This window comes from Schistocerca nitens, chromosome 4, assembly GCF_023898315.1.
Source record: "Schistocerca nitens isolate TAMUIC-IGC-003100 chromosome 4, iqSchNite1.1, whole genome shotgun sequence".
NCBI classification, from domain to species: Eukaryota; Metazoa; Arthropoda; class Insecta; order Orthoptera; family Acrididae; genus Schistocerca; species Schistocerca nitens.
The window spans coordinates 735,655,200-735,673,686 of NC_064617.1; the positions used below are offsets into that span (position 1 = coordinate 735,655,200).

At 39.9% G+C, this 18,487-nt stretch overlaps 1 protein-coding gene across 1 annotated transcript in view; it reads right to left on the bottom strand.

Moving 5' to 3' along the window:
- The window catches only part of LOC126252942 (hyaluronan mediated motility receptor-like), a 181,905-nt gene that overhangs the window by 3,846 nt on the left and 159,572 nt on the right, over positions 1-18,487 (bottom strand). The window contains exon 4 of the mRNA XM_049953951.1: positions 5,459-5,717. Coding sequence (XP_049809908.1) covers positions 5,459-5,717 — 259 coding nt within the window. The remainder of the gene's footprint in view (positions 1-5,458; positions 5,718-18,487) is intronic.

The window sequence follows — 18,487 nt, forward strand, 5'->3', positions numbered from 1 at the left end:
ACCCCATACACAATGGGCACATACTCCTTGGCATGTGTGGAAAGTTTCCACCTCCGACACCAACAGTGCAATCCCTGTATGGTCAGGGGGCTACCACCATGCAGGTACTTTATCACAGCCCCACACTCCCTTCCCACAATGGAATGGCTACCATGCTGGACACAGTATCTTAACAAGAAAGAAAGGGTGCAAAGAGAGAACAGAACTGAAGGTGAATGAGCCCCTCTGTTAAATATACCTAGTTTAGATCCCTCAAATAAAAAAATTGTGCCTAGTAGTTAGAAGAAAGCCCACATCATAACATCTACAAAAAGGGTAGCAGAAGTGATCCACAAAATTACAATCCAGTATCACTGGCATCCATGTGCTGTAGAGCCTAAGAATATATTATGAGCTCAAACACAGTGAGGTCTCTCTAAGATAATGACCTCCCCCATGCCAACCAGGATGGATTCAAACAACATTTATCACGTGAAACCCAACTTTGCACTTTTCTTGCCTTGCATACTGAAAGCCATGGATCAAGGCAGTCAAGTAGATGCAGTATTTCTGTTTCTGGAAAGCACTCGACTCAGTACCATACATTCACTTATTATTTAAAGTATGATCGTATGGCATATCAAGGGAAGTTCGGCTGTATTTATGTTTTTCGCTAGGGAGGAGGCAGCAAGTAATCTTGGGAGGGTCGTCAACATACGTAGAAGCAACTTCAGTTGTGCACCAGAAACGTGTGTTGGGACACTGGTTATTAATGTTTTATATTAATGACCTTGAGGCCAACGTTAATAGTAACCTCAGTCTTTTCTCAAGAAAGTACAGTCTCAGAGAAGGAGCACAAATTTTCTGTTGGATCTTGATAAAATTTCAGAGTGGTCCAAAGACTGGCAACTTGTTCTGAATGTATAGGAATGTAAATCATGCACTTTACGAACTGGAAAAAGTAGTGTCCCAAGACCACAATCTCAAGCAGTCACTACTGGAATTTGTCAACTCGTACAAATACCTGAGTGTAACACTAGATAGGAACATGAAATCACATAGGCTCAGTCATGGGTAAGTTAGGTGACAGACTTTGGTTTATTGATAGAATATCATGGAAATTCAATCAATCTATAAAGGAGATTGCTTACAAGTCACTCATGTGACCCATTCCACAATATTGCTTAAGTGTGTGGGTCCCATACCAAAAGTACCAACGGGGGATATTGAACAGGTACAGAGAAAGGCAACACAAGTGGTCACAGGTTTTGTATGACCCACAGGAGTGTCACAGATGATTAAAGAATTGAACTGGTGGACTCTGAGATAAATGTAAACTATCCTGAGAAAGCCTTCTTACAAAATTTCAAGAACCAGCTTTAAATGACAACTAGGAATATACTGCAACCCCCTTACATATCGTTTGCAAAGGGATCATGAAGAGAGACAAAGTGATGGTGTTTCACTACTATTGTTCAACAAATTATTTACCAAAGTTGTCAGGAAACAAGAAAAAGAATTTAGTACAAGGACTTTATAAACCAATCAGGCTAGGAAGAAATAGCAAAGGACTAGATATTGACTGAATGGCATTCGATTAACACCTCGCTGAACAGATAACACAAAACCTGAAGTAAAGTAAATGCAGATACTGAAAGAGAAGGCTGAAAAGGTGAGACTACAAGCAAATAGAATATCTGTCAAAACCAAAAAGATTCATGAAAAAAAGATTATGACAAAATATAGCAAGATCAAAAAAAGTTCACAAATTCAGGCACCTTGGGGAGATGATACAGGCAAATGGGACAGAGAAAGAAGCTCATGAACAAAGACAAAGTGATGACTAAAGCATTTTGAAAGAGCGAAAGCATCTGCAACAAATCATACCAACCGTGTAAAATAAAAGCGAGATTTTACAACACTCATAAAACCAGAAAACTTATGTTAATCAGAAACATCAGTCATGGATTGGAAAGGTGCACTACAAAATATCAGAAAATTAATGGGAAGAATCATCAGAAAAATCCCAGGGCTACTGAGACAGGAGGCGAGACTGAACACATACCTAACATAGTATATAATTTGAAGAAATGTCAGCTGAACTTTTATGGGCATGTCATGAGAATGTCCGACACACAAGACACTAACCAGATATTTGACTAAACAGAATGCATTAAGAATGTGACGTAGATCAACAAAGCCAGAAAATACTTTAAGGATGCTGGCGTGACAGATTCATATACATAAGATGCGCATGTACTTAAGTGGAAGGTGAGCGAAGAGGTTCAGAAATTCAAGACAGGAATAACATGCGGCACTATTATTATTATTATTATTTCTTTTCTTTCTCAGACGTTATGTCTGGTTAAAAATGGAAAGTGATGCGGCTCATGATCAAGCGTGACTTCCTTTTAACTGTACGGTATATGTTACATTGCATTTAGGAACTTTTGGGTAATTCAACAAGTATCAATAATTACAGATTTCTGTAGTTATGTATATAAGTTTGGACGTAGCTGTATTGCGTTGATGTACTGGTGGATATTGTGTGGTATGACTCCTGTAGTTGATAGTATAATCGGTATAATGTCAACTTTATCCTGATGCCACATGTCAACTTCCTCAGCCAGTTGGATGTATTATTCAATATTTTCTCCTGTTTTCTTCTGTATATTTGTTGTATTGGATATGGATATTTCGATTAGTTGTGTTAATTTCTTCTTTTTATTGGTGAGTATGATGTCAGGTTTGTTATGTGGTGGTGTTTTATCTGTATAATGGTTCTGTTCCAGTATAATTTGTATTCATCATTCTCCAGTACATTTTGTGGTGCATACTTTTATGTGGGAACGCGTTGTTTTATTAGTTTATGTTGTATGGCAAGTTGTTGATGTACTATTTTTGCTACATTGTCATGTCTTCTGGTGTATTCTGTATTTGCTAGTATTGCACATCCGTTTGTGATGTGATCTACTGTTTCTATTTGTTGTTTGCAAAATCTGCATTTATCTGTTGTGGTACTGGGATCTTTAATAATATGCTTGCTGTAATATCTGGTGTTTATTGTTTGATCCTGTATTGCAATCATGAATTCTTCCATCTCACTGTATATATTGCCTTTTCTTAGCCATGTGTTGGATGCATCTTGATCGAAGTGTGGCTGTGTTAGATGATACGGGTGCGTGCCATGTAGTGTTTTCTTTTTGCAATTTAATTTCTTCGCATCTGTTGATGTTATGTGATCTAAAGGGTTGTAGGAGTGGTTATGAAATTGCAATGGTGTAGCCAATGCATTTATATGAGTGATTGCTTTGTGTATTTTGCTAGTTTCTGCTCGTTCTATAAAGAATTTTTTTAAATTGTCTACCGGTCCATAATGTAGGTTTTTTTATGTCGATAAATCCCCTTCCTCCTTCCTTTCTGCTTAATATGAATCTATCTGTTGCTGAATGTATGAGATTTATTTTATATTTGTGGCATTGTGATCGTGTAAGTGTATTGCGTGCTTCTAGATCTGTGTTACTCCATTCCACTATTCCAAATGAGTAGGTCAATATTGGTATAGCATAAGTATTTATAGCTTTTGTATTGTTTCTTGCTGTCAATTCTGTTTTCAGTATTTTTGTTAGTCTTTGTCTATATTTTTCCTTTTAGTTCTTCTTTAATATTTGTATTATCTATTCCTATTTTTTGTCTGTATCCTAGATATTTATAGGCATCTGTTTTTTTCCATCGCTTCTATGCAGTCGCTGTGGTTATCCAATATGTAATCTTCTTGTTTGGTGTGTTTCCCTTTGACTATGCTATTTTTCTTACATTTGTCTGTTCCAAAAGCCATATTTATATCATTTCTGAATACTTCAGTTATCTTTAGTAATTGGTTGAGTTGTTGATTTGTTGCTGCCAGTAGTTTTAGATCATCCATGTATAGCAAATGTGTGATTTTGTGTTGGTATGTTCCAGTAATATTGTATCCATAATTTGTATTATTTAGCATGTTGGACAGTGGGTTCAGAGCACGGCAGAACCAGAAAGGACTTAATGAGTCTCCTTGGTATATTCCACGCTTAATCTGTATTGGCTGTGATGTGATATTATTTGAATTTGTTTGGATATTAAGTGTGGTTTTCCAATTTTTCATTACTATGTTTAGGAACTTAATCAATTTAGGATCTACTTTGTATATTTCCTATATTTGTAGTAACCATGAGTGAGGTACACTATCAAAAGCTTTTTGGTAATCAACGTATGTGTAGTGTAGCGACCTTGGTTTAGTTTTAGCTTGATATGTCACCTTTGCATCTATTATCAGTTGCTCTTTACATCCTCATGCTCCTTTGGAGCAGTCTTTTTGCTCTCTATTTACAATTTTGTTCTGTGTTGTATGTGTCATTAATTTCTGTGTAATGACTGAAGTTAATATTTTGTATATTGTTGGTAGGCATGTTATGGGGCGATATTTTGCTGGGTTTGCTGTGTCTGCTTGATCTTTAGGTTTCAGATAAGTTATTCCATGTGTAAGTGTATCGGGGAATGTGTATGGGTCTGCAATGTAACTGTTAAATAATTTAGTTAGATGTGAATGTGTTGAGGTGAACTTATTATTATTATTATTATTCACTATGAGAATTTCCTTTAAGCTGCTGCGGGCACTCTGCAGTACATTCTTTTACACAGTCATTTGGACATAATCTACCGATTATTCTTTCCTTTAAATCTTTCAGTGTAATAGACAGTAACTGATGTTGTCTACATATTTGTATCTTTGTGTTCCATATAATCCAGAATTGAAAGCAAAAAGAAATATTTTGCTAGCTACCCATTTGCTTAAATGTATCTGCATACACTAGTATGGAGCTTTTATGGATGGTCATTCATTTGTTAAAATAATGGTATTTGAGATTACTATGAATCTTACTTCCTTTTTATTATGGGCACCAGATAAAGAGGGAGCAAACATTAGCCCTTCTCATTCAAGCATTCGAACAATCACAATGAACGATTTCTTTTTCTCTTCCCTGCACTTGTCCCGGAAGGAATGGTCAACATTCAGATATGGATGGAATGATTAGTCACAGGAAACGTGTAGTAAATGGACTCAAATGCATACCTTAAAAGAGCTACGAGCACTTGTTCAACAGAAAAGATGTGTTTCACAGTAGCAACAACAAACGAGTGCTCACAGCTCTTGAACGAGTGCTCACAGCTCTTGAACGAGTGCTCACAGCTCTTGAACGAGTGCTCACAGCTCTTGAACGAGTGCTCACAGCTCTTAACATATGCATTGCAGAGCCCATGTTTACTCCACTTTTTTGCTTTGAATGACACTTCATGACACAGCCCTGAAAGCCGATCATTCTTGTTGGGACACTTTGTATATTAAGAAGCTGTATATTCATGGATATTTAATATTGAACATTAAAATATTCATGAACATAATGTAGCAACTTTATGAACTCAAGATTAATGATCATCTTACCTCACGAAGTTCCATGTTCTTCTCTTGTAACTGAACAACATATTTTACTTTCTGTTTGTGATTCTGATGACCAAGTAGATGAGCGTATTTCAGAGCTAGATTTCGCAGTTCATCCTCTGTTTCATCTTTTCCTCGTAGAATTTCCCCTCGTTCTGCCAGAAAACTCTCCAACTGCTTTCTGAATGGTCCCACTAGAGCTTCTAGCTGACAACACTGTCTTTCTGCACGTAGAGCTCTTTCTTCATATTCTTGCAACTGCCTGAAAAGTTAACACTTATTTTTGAAAGGGAATGAAAACATACAACCAAGAATTTACAATTCTCTGTTGGGAAGTGCATTATTTACAAATATTCTCATTATTCATGGTGACAATATGATACTGGAAAGTCTTTAATAGAATACAAATAATGCAATGAGTAAAGCTATCCACTCTCGAAAACTTTGAGGAACTGGGCAAATAGCCACGGATATATACAAAATGGAAAACATTGCAGATCCTCAAGACAAAGTGACTCTTCAAAATTAACTGATACAACAAAGGCATGCAAACGAACACACGCTCACGGTATGTTTTCCTGCTGACCTGTTTTCTCAACAGTTAGCTCAGGAGGAAGATATCAAAGCTCAGCAACAATTTTCAGCCTTGCTTGTGCACCGTCAACTGCTCAAAGACTCAATAGTATGGTGACTGGGTATCTTTAATACTTGCATTATCTATGAATAACACATATAGGTATCATATAAAAGTCATATAAACATCAAGTCTTTAATTGTAAGTGTCCAAAGCAAACAAAAAAGCATAAAAGTGTCAAAACAAACTTGTTCATCTGACATTTCAAAATTCTAATTAATTTATAATTACACAGAATAAAGTTCAGATACAGGTATGTTGAGTAACACTGATACATTATTGTGCAGTTCTTTATTTATATCCTCACTGACTCCCTTTCAGGTTTCTTCAGGGAGCAATTGCATCACCAACGTTACAAGAAAATATCAAATATTTCAACACAAAAAGAGCATGAGAAACCTTTGAAGACAACATAAAGAAAGGTAGCCTATTGGAGACATTGAAAAAGAGAACAAGCATCAGTGGAGTAACCACATATGTTTACAATTGCTTCAAGGGCTTATTGCAACAAGGAAACCAACAGATGCCAATTGTGAAAACTGTGAAAACAACAGATTATGTTTCTGGAATTCCATATGGCAATAATGTGTAAGGGCAGTTATTTGCAAGCTCCCTGGATTGTAATTGTGACCTCTCATTAAGATGCCTAATAAGTCAGATCTACAGTTAGTACAATCAGAAGACACTTTCTAGCTGAAAAAAATATGGCAACATGCTGACTATTTACATGACTGCCTTCAGCTACTCTTTTCTTTTTCAGAGGGGGAAAAATAGGAAAGAAGTCATACAGTGAATAAACATGATAAAATCAACACCTTTCACTTGGATGGTATTAATTAATTTCTGTACTTTAAATACAAGGCAGAATGAAAATGCCAACCTACTAATTGCAAACTGCAACACTGAATTTGGGTAGACTCATAAAGAGACAGAAAAGGCAGAAGTTTAATTATTGAGTAAATTAAAGGAGGAAGGGGGAGAGAGGAATGGAAAGGGAAGGAAAGGAACTATTGATGTCAACTGGATTGGGACGTCATCCAGAATCAGCGACAACAAGTTAAAATGTGTGGTGGACCAGGATTTGAACCAGCAATCTCCTGCTTATTAGGCCATTGCATTAACCACTGCACCATCCGTAAAAAATGTTTATCGCAATTGCGTAGACTAGCTCAGCACACCTCTTGGCTGACCCACATTCCCACCTAGCACCACCAATCTGTAGTCCCCATCCATGACCTCCATACTCGCTACTTTGAGTTTCCCGCAGAAGGTCGAATGAAATTGTGCATCTGCACTGGAGGTGGTGGATTCATTGCTCATTGAAGCAAATCAATTTTATGAATGCGTGGCGTCTGTTCTTTTGGACTGCAGATAGGTGGTGCTAGGTGGGAATGTGGGTCGACCAAGAGGTGTGCCAAGAGTCCACACAACTGCAATGAACACTGTCTCCAGATGGCGCAGTGATTAATACAACTGGATAGTAAGCAGGAGATCCTGGGTTTGAATCCCAGTCCAGCACACATTTTCACTTGTCATCACCGACTCCAGTCCTGATGCAGCTGACATCAATAGTTCCCTCCCTCCCTGCCACTCCTCCTATGTACGTAGTATGTACAGGGTGTTTCAAAAATGACCGGTATATTTGAAACGGCAATAAAAACTAAACGAGCAGCGATAGAAATACACCGTTTGTTGCAATATGCTTGGGACAACAGTACATTTTCAGGCAGACAAACTTTCGAAATTACAGTAGTTACAATTTTCAACAACAGATGGCGCTGCGGTCTGGGAAACTCTATAGTACGATATTTTCCACATATCCACCATGGGTAGCAATAATATGGCGTAGTCTCTGAATGAAATTACCCGAAACCTTTGACAACGTGTCTGGCGGAATGGCTTCACATGCAAATGAGATGTACTGCTTCAGCTGTTCAATTGTTTCTGGAGTCTGGCGGTACACCTGGTCTTTCACGTGTCCCCACAGAAAGAAGTCACAGGGGTTCATGTCTGGCGAATAGGGAGGCCAATCCACGCCACCTCCTGTATGTTTCGGATAGCCCAAAGCAATCACACGATCATCGAAATATTCATTCAGGAAATTAAAGACGTCGGCCGTGCGATGTGGCCGGGCACCATCTTGCATAAACCACGAGGTGTTCGCAGTGTCGTCTAAGGCAGTTTGTACCGCCACAAATTCACGAAGAATGTCCAGATAGCGTGATGCAGTAATCGTTTCGGATCTGAAAAATGGGCCAATGATTCCTCTGGAAGAAATGGCGGCCCAGACCAGTGCTTTTTGAGGATGCAGGGACGATGGGACTGCAACATGGGGCTTTTCGGTTCCCCATATGCGCCAGTTCTGTTTATTGACGAAGCCGTCCAGGTAAAAATAAGCTTCGTCAGTAAACCAAATGCTGCCCACATGCATATCGCCGTCATCAATCCTGTGCACTATATCGTTAGCGAATGTCTCTCGTGCAGCAATGGTAGTGGCGCTGAGGGGTTGCCGCGTTTGAATTTTGTATGGATAGAGGTGTAAACTCTGGCGCATGAGACGATACGTGGACGTTGGCGTCATTTGGGCCGCAGCTGCAACACGGCGAACGGAAACCCGAGGCCGCTGTTGGATCACCTGCTGCACTAGCTGCGCGTTGCCCTCTGTGGTTGCCGTAGGCGGTTGCCCTACCTTTCCAGCACGTTCATCCGTCACGTTCCCAGTCCGTCGAAATTTTTCAAACAGATTCTTTATTGTATCGCTTTTCGGTCCTTTGGTTACATTAAACCTCCGTTGAAAACTTCGTCTTGTTGCAACAACACTGTGTTCTAGGCGGTGGAATTCCAACACCAGAAAAATCCTCTGTTCTAAGGAATAAACCATGTTGTCTACAGCACACTTGCACATTGTGAACAGCACACGCTTACAGCAGAAAGACGACGTACAGAATGGCGCACCCACAGACTGCGTTGTCTTCTATATCTTTCACATCACTTGCAGCGCCATCTGTTGTTGAAAATTGTAACTGCTGTAATTTCGAAAGTTTGTCCGCCTGAAAATGTACTGTTGTCCCAAGCATATTGCAACAAACGGTGTATTTCTATCGCTGCTCGTTTAGTTTTTATTGCCGTTTCAAATATACCGGTCATTTTTGAAACACCCTGTATAACAGCTCCAGATTCCATATGGTTTCCATTCTTTCAGACATGTCCAAAAGAACAAACACCACACATACATATAAGAAGTTTAAATTCCTGGTCTTAGAACCAGCACTTCTTTTTGAGAGTTGAAAAAGAAGACATGAGATGTAGTGCGTATCTATGTTGTAAAAGTGCAGCTGAAAGCAACAAATCATGAGAAATCTTTGATCAAGAAACAAGGTACACATACAATACAGAAGTGACAGTTGGATTTAACAGGGGGGAGGGGGGGGGGAGGGAGAGAGAGAGAGAGAGAGAGAGAGAGAGAGAGAGAGAGAGAGAGAGAGAGGGGCAATCTACAGGGCAGCATATAGCTAACTCATAATTTAAAGAAGAGAAAAGGAATATCTAGAAAAAGGTAACAATTAGGAGGCAATAGGCAGGGAAACAAGTATCAAACGCATGGAAAAGCTGAAACATGAACATTTAATTTCAAGAAGTTGGCTGAAGTGACATTAATTGCTGTGTGTCCATAACAAAAGTGTATTTCATTTTATCTTTCTCACTGTTTTAACACAATGACCACCTTCTTGATGTGCCACATATATTACAGAGGGCAACATGACCTAACAATCTTGCCCACCCTCATGTGTAAATCCTGATAGGGCAGCTGCAAAAAGCATATATTACTGACAAGTTACTCTGGCACTAAAATAGGTATTATACCCACTTTTATATTTATCACAGGTGTTTTCGGATTAGTTACGTAAAATTTCACTAAGCATGTCATTTGTTTTGACAGAGAGGAAGGCATTTGAAATTTGAATGAAACCACGATGAAGTTTCCTCAGGTTATCAGCAGAGTAAAGGCATCATCCTGCAGCAATGTTTCGACAAGTTTCCTACTCGTCACCTTCAGGCCTGAAGCTGACAAGTAGCAAATTTGTCGAAATGTTTCATCAGAATGATGCCTTGACTTGGCTGATAACCCAAAAAAATCTCTGATTCGTTGAGAAAGCCTGCATTCTCATTGAATGAAACCAGTAACCACTACACAGACAAATACAACAACAGACCGCAATAAAAAATATTAAAACAAAGGTTTACAGGAAAATTGTAGTAGGGGTACCTGGAAGAATGACTCTGTACAGGAAAAAATTAAGTTACTGTTATGTACCAAGAATCTCTAACTGATATTCCTGTTTACAACAGGTTTCATGTTTTTATGCTACTGCCTGTGATTTGCACTGACACTCACCATCTTTCTTTACGAGCACCAGATTTCCAGTTTAGCTTCAGTTTTTCTTGTTTGCTATTGATGATGCATCTGACTCGTTGCCTACAATCACTTACTTCTGCTGACACTCAAAGCATTCCATGTATTTTAATCATTGAAAATTAAATGGTTTCTTAAAATGAGAGTTTTTTTTCATTTTTATAATCAGAATGGATCTCCTTTTACCAAAACAAGTGCAGCAAAGAAATACAACGAACAATCCAACTTGGTCAAACCCCAATGTTTAAACTCACTAAGATCTGGCAGAACCAGGTAATATCCAAAACAATGAAGCTGCACCTGCTGGAATCGGTGTTTCCTGTGTTCTTGTATAGTTGCAGGACCTGGATCATGAAAGCTAGTGACAAGCCAAAATGACCATTAGCAAAGAAGAACAACAGGAGTAAAATTGGAAATGTGGCGCTCATAAAGAAAGGTGGGGTGTGCCTGTGAGAGTAATAGGCAGTACCATAAAAACATGAAAGGTATTGTTAATATTAATATAGGTTTGTGGTGGCAGAAAATTTTACATGTATCACGGACAGAAAGAACCAATGCTTCCATTACAGCAGAACTTAGCATCACAAGAAGTTTATATTTCTGTATCACACTGCCAGTTCCTGTGGCACATTTTGAGAAGAGATGGGAATAATTCAGAAGAAACTACCTTGCAACACAAACTCAAAGGCAGAAGACCACAGCGAAGAATGGTATTTAGATGATTGGATAAAGTGAAGAAGATTACCAGGCTATTACTTCACATCACATTAAAGAGCTGGAGATCACTGGACGGAGATGTCTAGTTGAAGAAGATTCACTTACTTAAGAAATGATTACAGAAATGAGATCATGAAACTCAGAAATGAGTTAACCTACAAATGATGACGATGACGACGACTAAAACAATCGACACAAGTAGATTAGTTTTAGCATTAAAAATACTTCGTAAAAAAAAAAAAAAGCACACTCACTAAAGAAACAGATCACAAATCCTGGAAGGGAATACACACATCTGATATCCCAAATAAATACACTGATTATGATGACAGAAAAACTAAGACAAAAACAAGGATCCACCACAAGGGAATTATCCAAATGGGATGGAATTCAATAGATGTGATGTAGACGTGCAGGCAAACAAATGATTATAATTTCAGAAAAAATGGATGATTATTCAGGAGAAAGAACTTCACAAATTGAGCAAGTCAATAAAGCACTGGTCCCCCTCTGGCCCTTATCCAAGCAATTACCCGACTTGGCGTTGATTGATAAGAGTTGTTGGATGTCCTACCGAGGGATATTGTACCAAATTATGTCCACCTGGCATGTTAGATCATCAAATTCCTGAGTTGGTTGCAGGGCTCTGCCCACAATACTCCAAATGTTAATAATTGGGGAGAGGACAGGCATACTTGATGGCCAAGATACCGTTTGGCAAGCACGAAGACAAGCAGTAGAAACTCTTGCCCTGTGTGAGAGCATTACCTTCCTGAAACATAAGCCCAGGATGGCTTGCCACGAATGGCCACAAAATGAGGCATAGAATATTGTCAATATACCACTTGTGCTGTAAGGGTGCTACACACGACAATCAAAGGGTTCTGCTACAAAAAGAAATGGCATCCCAGACCATCACTTCTGATTTTCGGGCCATAGGGCAGACGAAAGTCAGATTGGCATCCCACCACTATGCAGAGCGTCTCCAGAAACGTCTTTGAGCTGGAATCTCTGACTGGAGTAGAACTGTCTTTAGTGATGAGTCCCACTTCGAACTGAGCCACAGTGACCACCAAAGACCTGTGTGGAGAAGTCAGACTGCTAGCCAGACAGCCCAACAATCTGGAGTGATGGCCTGGGATGCCATTTCTTTTAACAGCAGAACCCTTTGGTAGTCATCCGCAGCACCGTAACAGTACTGCGGTATGTCAACAATATTCTACACCCCGTTTTGTTGCCCTCCATGGCAGTCCAAGCACGGCTGACATATCAGCATGATAAAGCCCAAAAAGAAACACACACACACACACACACACACACACACACACACACACACACACACACACACAAAGTGAGAGTTTCTGCTGCTTGTATTCATGACTTCATAATTTACAAACCTTACCTTGGCCAGAAAGGTTGCTGGATATCCCCCCCTCCAAATGAGAGCATTTGGTGCATTATGGGAAGGGCCCTCCAACCATATCGTGATTCTGATGCTCTAATGTGTCAAATTGGACAGAATTTTGCACAGTATCCCTTGGGAGGACATCCAACAACTCTGTCAGTCAATGGCCAGGCCAGTAAGTGTTTGGATAAGGGCCAGAGGTGGACCAGTGCATTATTGACTTGATCAATCTGTAAAGTTCTTTCTCTTGAATAATCATCCAATTTTTCTAAAATTGAAATCATTTATTTGTCTGTACATGCACATCACATTCACTGATTTCCAAAGCATTTGGATAATTCTTTCTCGGTCAGTCTTTTCTTCACTTTTTTCTTTTTCTTCTCTCTAACAGCATACTCTAACATTAAATATCAGACTATGCAGTAAACTTCAGTTTCATTGTAGAAATAAGTTCAAAACAAAAATACTTGTGCAGGTCACAACTGAGGTTAACCAGTACAATTTTATTTTGATAAAATGTTTAAAATACTGCTCCTGCACCAAGTCCAATTCAACAACTTATAAGTAAAACTTTGTCAAATCAGTTCTCTCTTATTTTTTATGGTGGTTGGCATTCTCATTTTGTTACCCATTTTTTTCCTGGGAAATCACTTCTGTTTCAGTTGTTTCTGAATGCAGGAGAGAATATCATTGTCCTACGAAGTTCTATCTGAACCTCAGAGAGACTTCTTCACCTTCAGCTCACCACTTGCCACATAATCAGTGCAAACAATGAAACAAACTCTAACACAAGAATGTGCCTATTGTTGCATAAGAATGAATGTTTGTAAGGACAAACGCCAACTAGTGGTAGGACCTGCAAGTGACAATTTGTGTGTGTGCGGCTTCATAGTTCGTGTGTGACGTTTGTGCTTGATTTGGCCACTAGAGGCCCCCTGGCCTGCTAGTAGACAGCAGTTATGTGTGTAGTTTGTCAGCTGCGCAACTTTTGTGTTGTCTGTTGTATATACTTTGCCTCTCACATGTTTTATGATTTTTCGTGTAATAAAGTTAGTGTTTTTGGGTTAGGACACTTTGGCGACGAGGACAGGATTCAATTCTGCATGTTCCACTTCCACCATTGGTCCTTTGAGTTTAATTTGGAGGCAGTGCTTAAATCTCTTCTTGAGCAACAGCAAGCACTGCCAGTTGCTATTTCCAGTTTAACAACCACACCAGTACAACACGTAGTGCCGCCAACAACATACCTGTCACCATTCCCTGCATATGACTACCATAATAAAACTGACGATGAGCTAAATGTACTTACCGATCTTGGATCATATGCAGTGACCGATACCATATTGAAGACAGAAAAACCAAAAATCCACTACTATATAGCTATGCGAAGATGTTGAAATGTCAACTTTTATATTCATTTAATGTAATTACAATGATTATGGACTTTTAAAAAAATATAAACAATTTTTCAGTATTTTGTGTATGAAACTTATGTTCGAAAGATCATTTTGCAAAAATAGATCAATATATGATGATAATTTCTTTGCTACTTGTTGTTAGAGGTAAATCTTTGTTTTTTAATTCAGTTGGTTATATAAGTTTGAAGTGCGAGGATGGAGTACAGGTTGTGTGTGTTTTGCTGATTTGTATTGTGAAGTGAAATGCCTGAAAATACATGTAATCCTCCAGAAAGTCCACCAGTGTACACACAACTTTCATAGAAGCAACCCAATCATCCTTTTAAAAAAAAAAAAAAAATAAATAAAAAATAAAAATAAAGCTAAACCAAAGAAAGGAAATAGATATCGAACCATCACTCCACAACAAAGAAGAGCAACAAAAAAGATGAGTATTATTAATAAAACTTGTTATTTAAATTCGACCGTCACTATCTCTCACTGCAGTGTCTCACTGTGGCACGTGCTATGAAAATGAGACCAGCTGCCCAAATTACTAACTTAATTCAAAAATTAATAAATCCATTTTGGGTAACAAGAGGGTGGTGGTGATCAGACCATGCAGCAGAGGACTGGGATGCTTACGAAAAGTGCACGTGACAATGTCTCCAGGCATTTAAGGTAACGAATGTAAACTTGTGCAAGGCTGTTTTTTTGTCACGCATCTCTCCTGGTGTGTATCAGTTGTTGTGTCAGCTCACCCCCTTATAAGAACCTTCAAGTCTCTCTTGATCAGATGTGCAAGTTACCTTCTATCTATCGCAAAGTACTCATGTTACTGATGGTCGTGTGGGGTTTTACCACTGCCAAAACAGTTATGCAGGACACAGGTAGTAGAACTACATGGACTTAGTCATCAACAACGTAATCGTAATTTTGTGACAAATGTTCATAAGGAATCCTACAGAGATCAAATGATTCGAGATGCAATCGTACATCTTTCTCTTGACAGGGAGGTTCTAGAACAACCTCTCGTGTGAAAATCCTATGCTCACGGAGTAGTAAATACAGCTCAGTCATGTGAAGTTTCACGGGCTGCAGGTAGTCAGACAGGAGCCTGGTCCACAGTTCAAGAAAACAGTTCATCTCTCCCCTTCCAGCAATGAGTCTGTTTACAAAGGAACAGAGACACCATTGCAGTGTCCCTGAGACATCTCAGCATCATACAGGTAATCGTCGTACGCAACAACAACAGTCCGCATCATAACAGCCACAGCCTCGAGCTCCGCTGCCTTCATACCCATACAACACGAATGGACCACATGAACCAAGCACCAGGAAACTTATAATAGGTGCCATAAAAAAGGGACACATTGCTTCTGTGTGTAACTCTTCCGAACCTGCGTGAGGATGAAACGAACATGGGTGTGAACTGCATGTCAGCAGTGATTGTGTCTCCAAGCAAGTGCAAACTGAAGGGTGTGTGTTTAACAAACCACTAAGAATGCAGGCGGACATTGGTGCGGTAGCAATTTTCATGAATTCTCAAACTTATTTGGTTTCTCCCCCTCTGGCTCCAGCGTCACAGGGCTGGTGAGTTATAACAAACAACAGATTCCCATTCTTGGACAGTTTTCTGCACCTGTGACTTATAAGACTGCGGTTCGTTTATTAACATTCCTAGTTGTGGACTATGCTTACACTGAATATCTATTTGGTTTGGACACATTTAAACTTTTTGGGTTCTCCATCAATGACGAAGTGCATCTGGTTTCTGATCAAGTTTTATATTGACTTTTAGATGCTCTCTGTGCAGAATCTCCCTCCCTATTTTCTCCAGCACTGGGTTGTGCAACAGAATTTCAGGCTCGTATTACAATTAAATAGTTTGTCCGTTTTTCGGGCATGCCCAATACTAGTAGCTTTATAGGATCAAGTAAAAGCAGAAGTAGATCATCAATCCCTTGATGATGATGATGATGATTATGATGATGACACATACTCCGAGGAGCATAGGGGACGATGCGGTAGACCTGCACCGCTGTACTAGGCAAGGTCCTAGTGGAGGTGGTTTGCCATTGCCTTCCTCCGACCGTAATGGGGATGAATGATGATGATGATGATGATGATGATGATGATGATGAAGACGACACAACACCCAGTCATAACGAGGCAGGAAAAAATCGCTGACCACACCAGGAATCGAACCCGGGACCTCGTGCACAGGAAGCGATAACGCTACCGTAAGACTACGTCTTTCAAATACCCTTGATGTTATTAGACCTATTTCTTCCAGTGGATGGTACAAAAACCTACGGGTAAATTACACCTCTGTGGAGATTTTTAAAAATCAATTAATGCACTGTCAATCATTGATACCTATCCTTTACAGCGCCCTGACGAGCTGCTAGCAATATTATCGGGGTCATTATTTTTCAAAGATTGACTTGGCAGTTGTATATTTACAGCTGCTGCCAGATGAGCAATCTAAATGCCTTCTACTTATCAATACATCATCTGGGCTTTATCAATACTAGTGTTTACCTTTTGGCGTGGCAAGCACACCAGCTTATTGCTTCCATTCCTGGCTGCATCAACTATTTATATAACATTGTAGTGTCTGTTGCCCCTCCAGCAGAACATTTGCAGCATCTTGTGTTAGCCAGACATATCTCAGTTCAGCCTTGGCGCCATCCTTGCTAATAAGTATGTGGAACGATCAGAACGCCCTATTGGATGCACCTCCAAACCTTAAATTCAATGCAACAAGGTAGATAAAGAAGCTTTAGCAATCTAAAGGAATTTCATGTGTGCTATTCAGGTTGAACTTTCACCTAACCACAAACCACTGGTGTCTCTTTTTAACCCTTCTATATCCTTGCCAGACAAAGCTGCACATAACCTAGTGATGGTCTCTTTTATTGTCAGAATACAGTATGATGTACATTTTCAACCTATGGTGCAACATGCAAATGATGATGCCTTGTCACATTTGCCAATTGGTCAGGATCGAGAATTTGATAAAGAGGAACTGGGAAGCTCAAAAATCATGGTGATGGTTTTCCTTTTACTTGCACTAGAATTGTAGCTGTGGATCCAGTTTTAAACAAACTTGTTTCCTTTGTGCAACATGACTAGCTGGTCAAACCTCCAGCCATTGCTTTTGATCTTTTACGAAATGATTTTGTATTACAACATCGTTTTTCTGTTTGGGACGTAGTTCTGCTGCCACCTACAGTGGACACCACTCTCTGGGTTGTATTCCTGTCAGTCTTTTGGCATGAGGTTGTGTGTTTATTACTTTTGGACCTATGGGGTCACACAGGCATGTTTTTTGGCAAGGAATTAATGATGAAATAGCATGGGATTTTACAGCCTGCCCACAGAGTACCACACGTCAGGTGGCCCCCATGCATCTTTGTCACCATGACCAGCTCCACAGCAGCCTTGGATGCAAATTTATGCAGATTTTATGGGATCTTTTTGGAATTTCTGCTAGCTTGTTATAACTGAAGCATATTCTAAATTTATCTATGTGGTGCATTGTCTGTCTATTTCTGCGGCGACAACAATTTCAAAATTTATACACACACACACAGAGAGAGAGAGAGAGAGAGAGAGAGAGAGAGAGAGTTCATCTTGTCATGGCTCTTGCATTCCATCATGAATCAAAGACAGAAGCACAACAACTAGTACACACATTTAAGACTCAGATGAAGAAATACATTTTGAATGTGTCACCAGAAGTGGCTCTTTACCACTTCCTCAGTTCTTATAGGTTTACTGCTGCTTGAAATAAAAGAGTCCGGCAGAGTTTTGCACAGCTGTCAGCATCGAACTCTGCTACATCTGCTTAACAGGACACAGGGACATCTACCAACATCAGAGCCACAATGCTTCTGGCCTGGCATAACCATTTGGTTCACAGTTTTGGCCACCAACCGGACCGGGTACTGGCGATGATCAAGAGTCACTGTAGCCTAGAGCCCTGCATCACCCACACTGCTGAGGAGAGGGCGTTGCGAAACTTCAACCAGCTATGACCTGGGCAGCTGCATGCCAGGAGCACCCTGCCACACACACATCCTCCATCTGCCTGGCCGTCTCCTACATCGTGATTTGGTGCCTTCGCCTTCTCTGCTGCAGGTGCCTTTGCAACTCTCTCCTCTGCCGTGGGTGCTCCCTTCAGCTGTTGGGGGCCAAGGCAGTATCCAGCTCCAGTTCCATCGCAGTGGACGCCTCTTCCGCTGCCACCTCCATTGCAGCCTTCTTTGACAGAGTTGGACTAGGACTTGGAAATGGAAGCCGCAACACTAATACCTGTCCTACCATATGGTCTCTCACAGTGGGGCATGTGCCGCACCTGTCCACACTCATGTCATTTCCAGTCCTACGTATCGATGGCAGCGCGTTAGAGAATTCAACAACCAACTTCGACAACAGAAGAATGGCCATGAGCACAGTG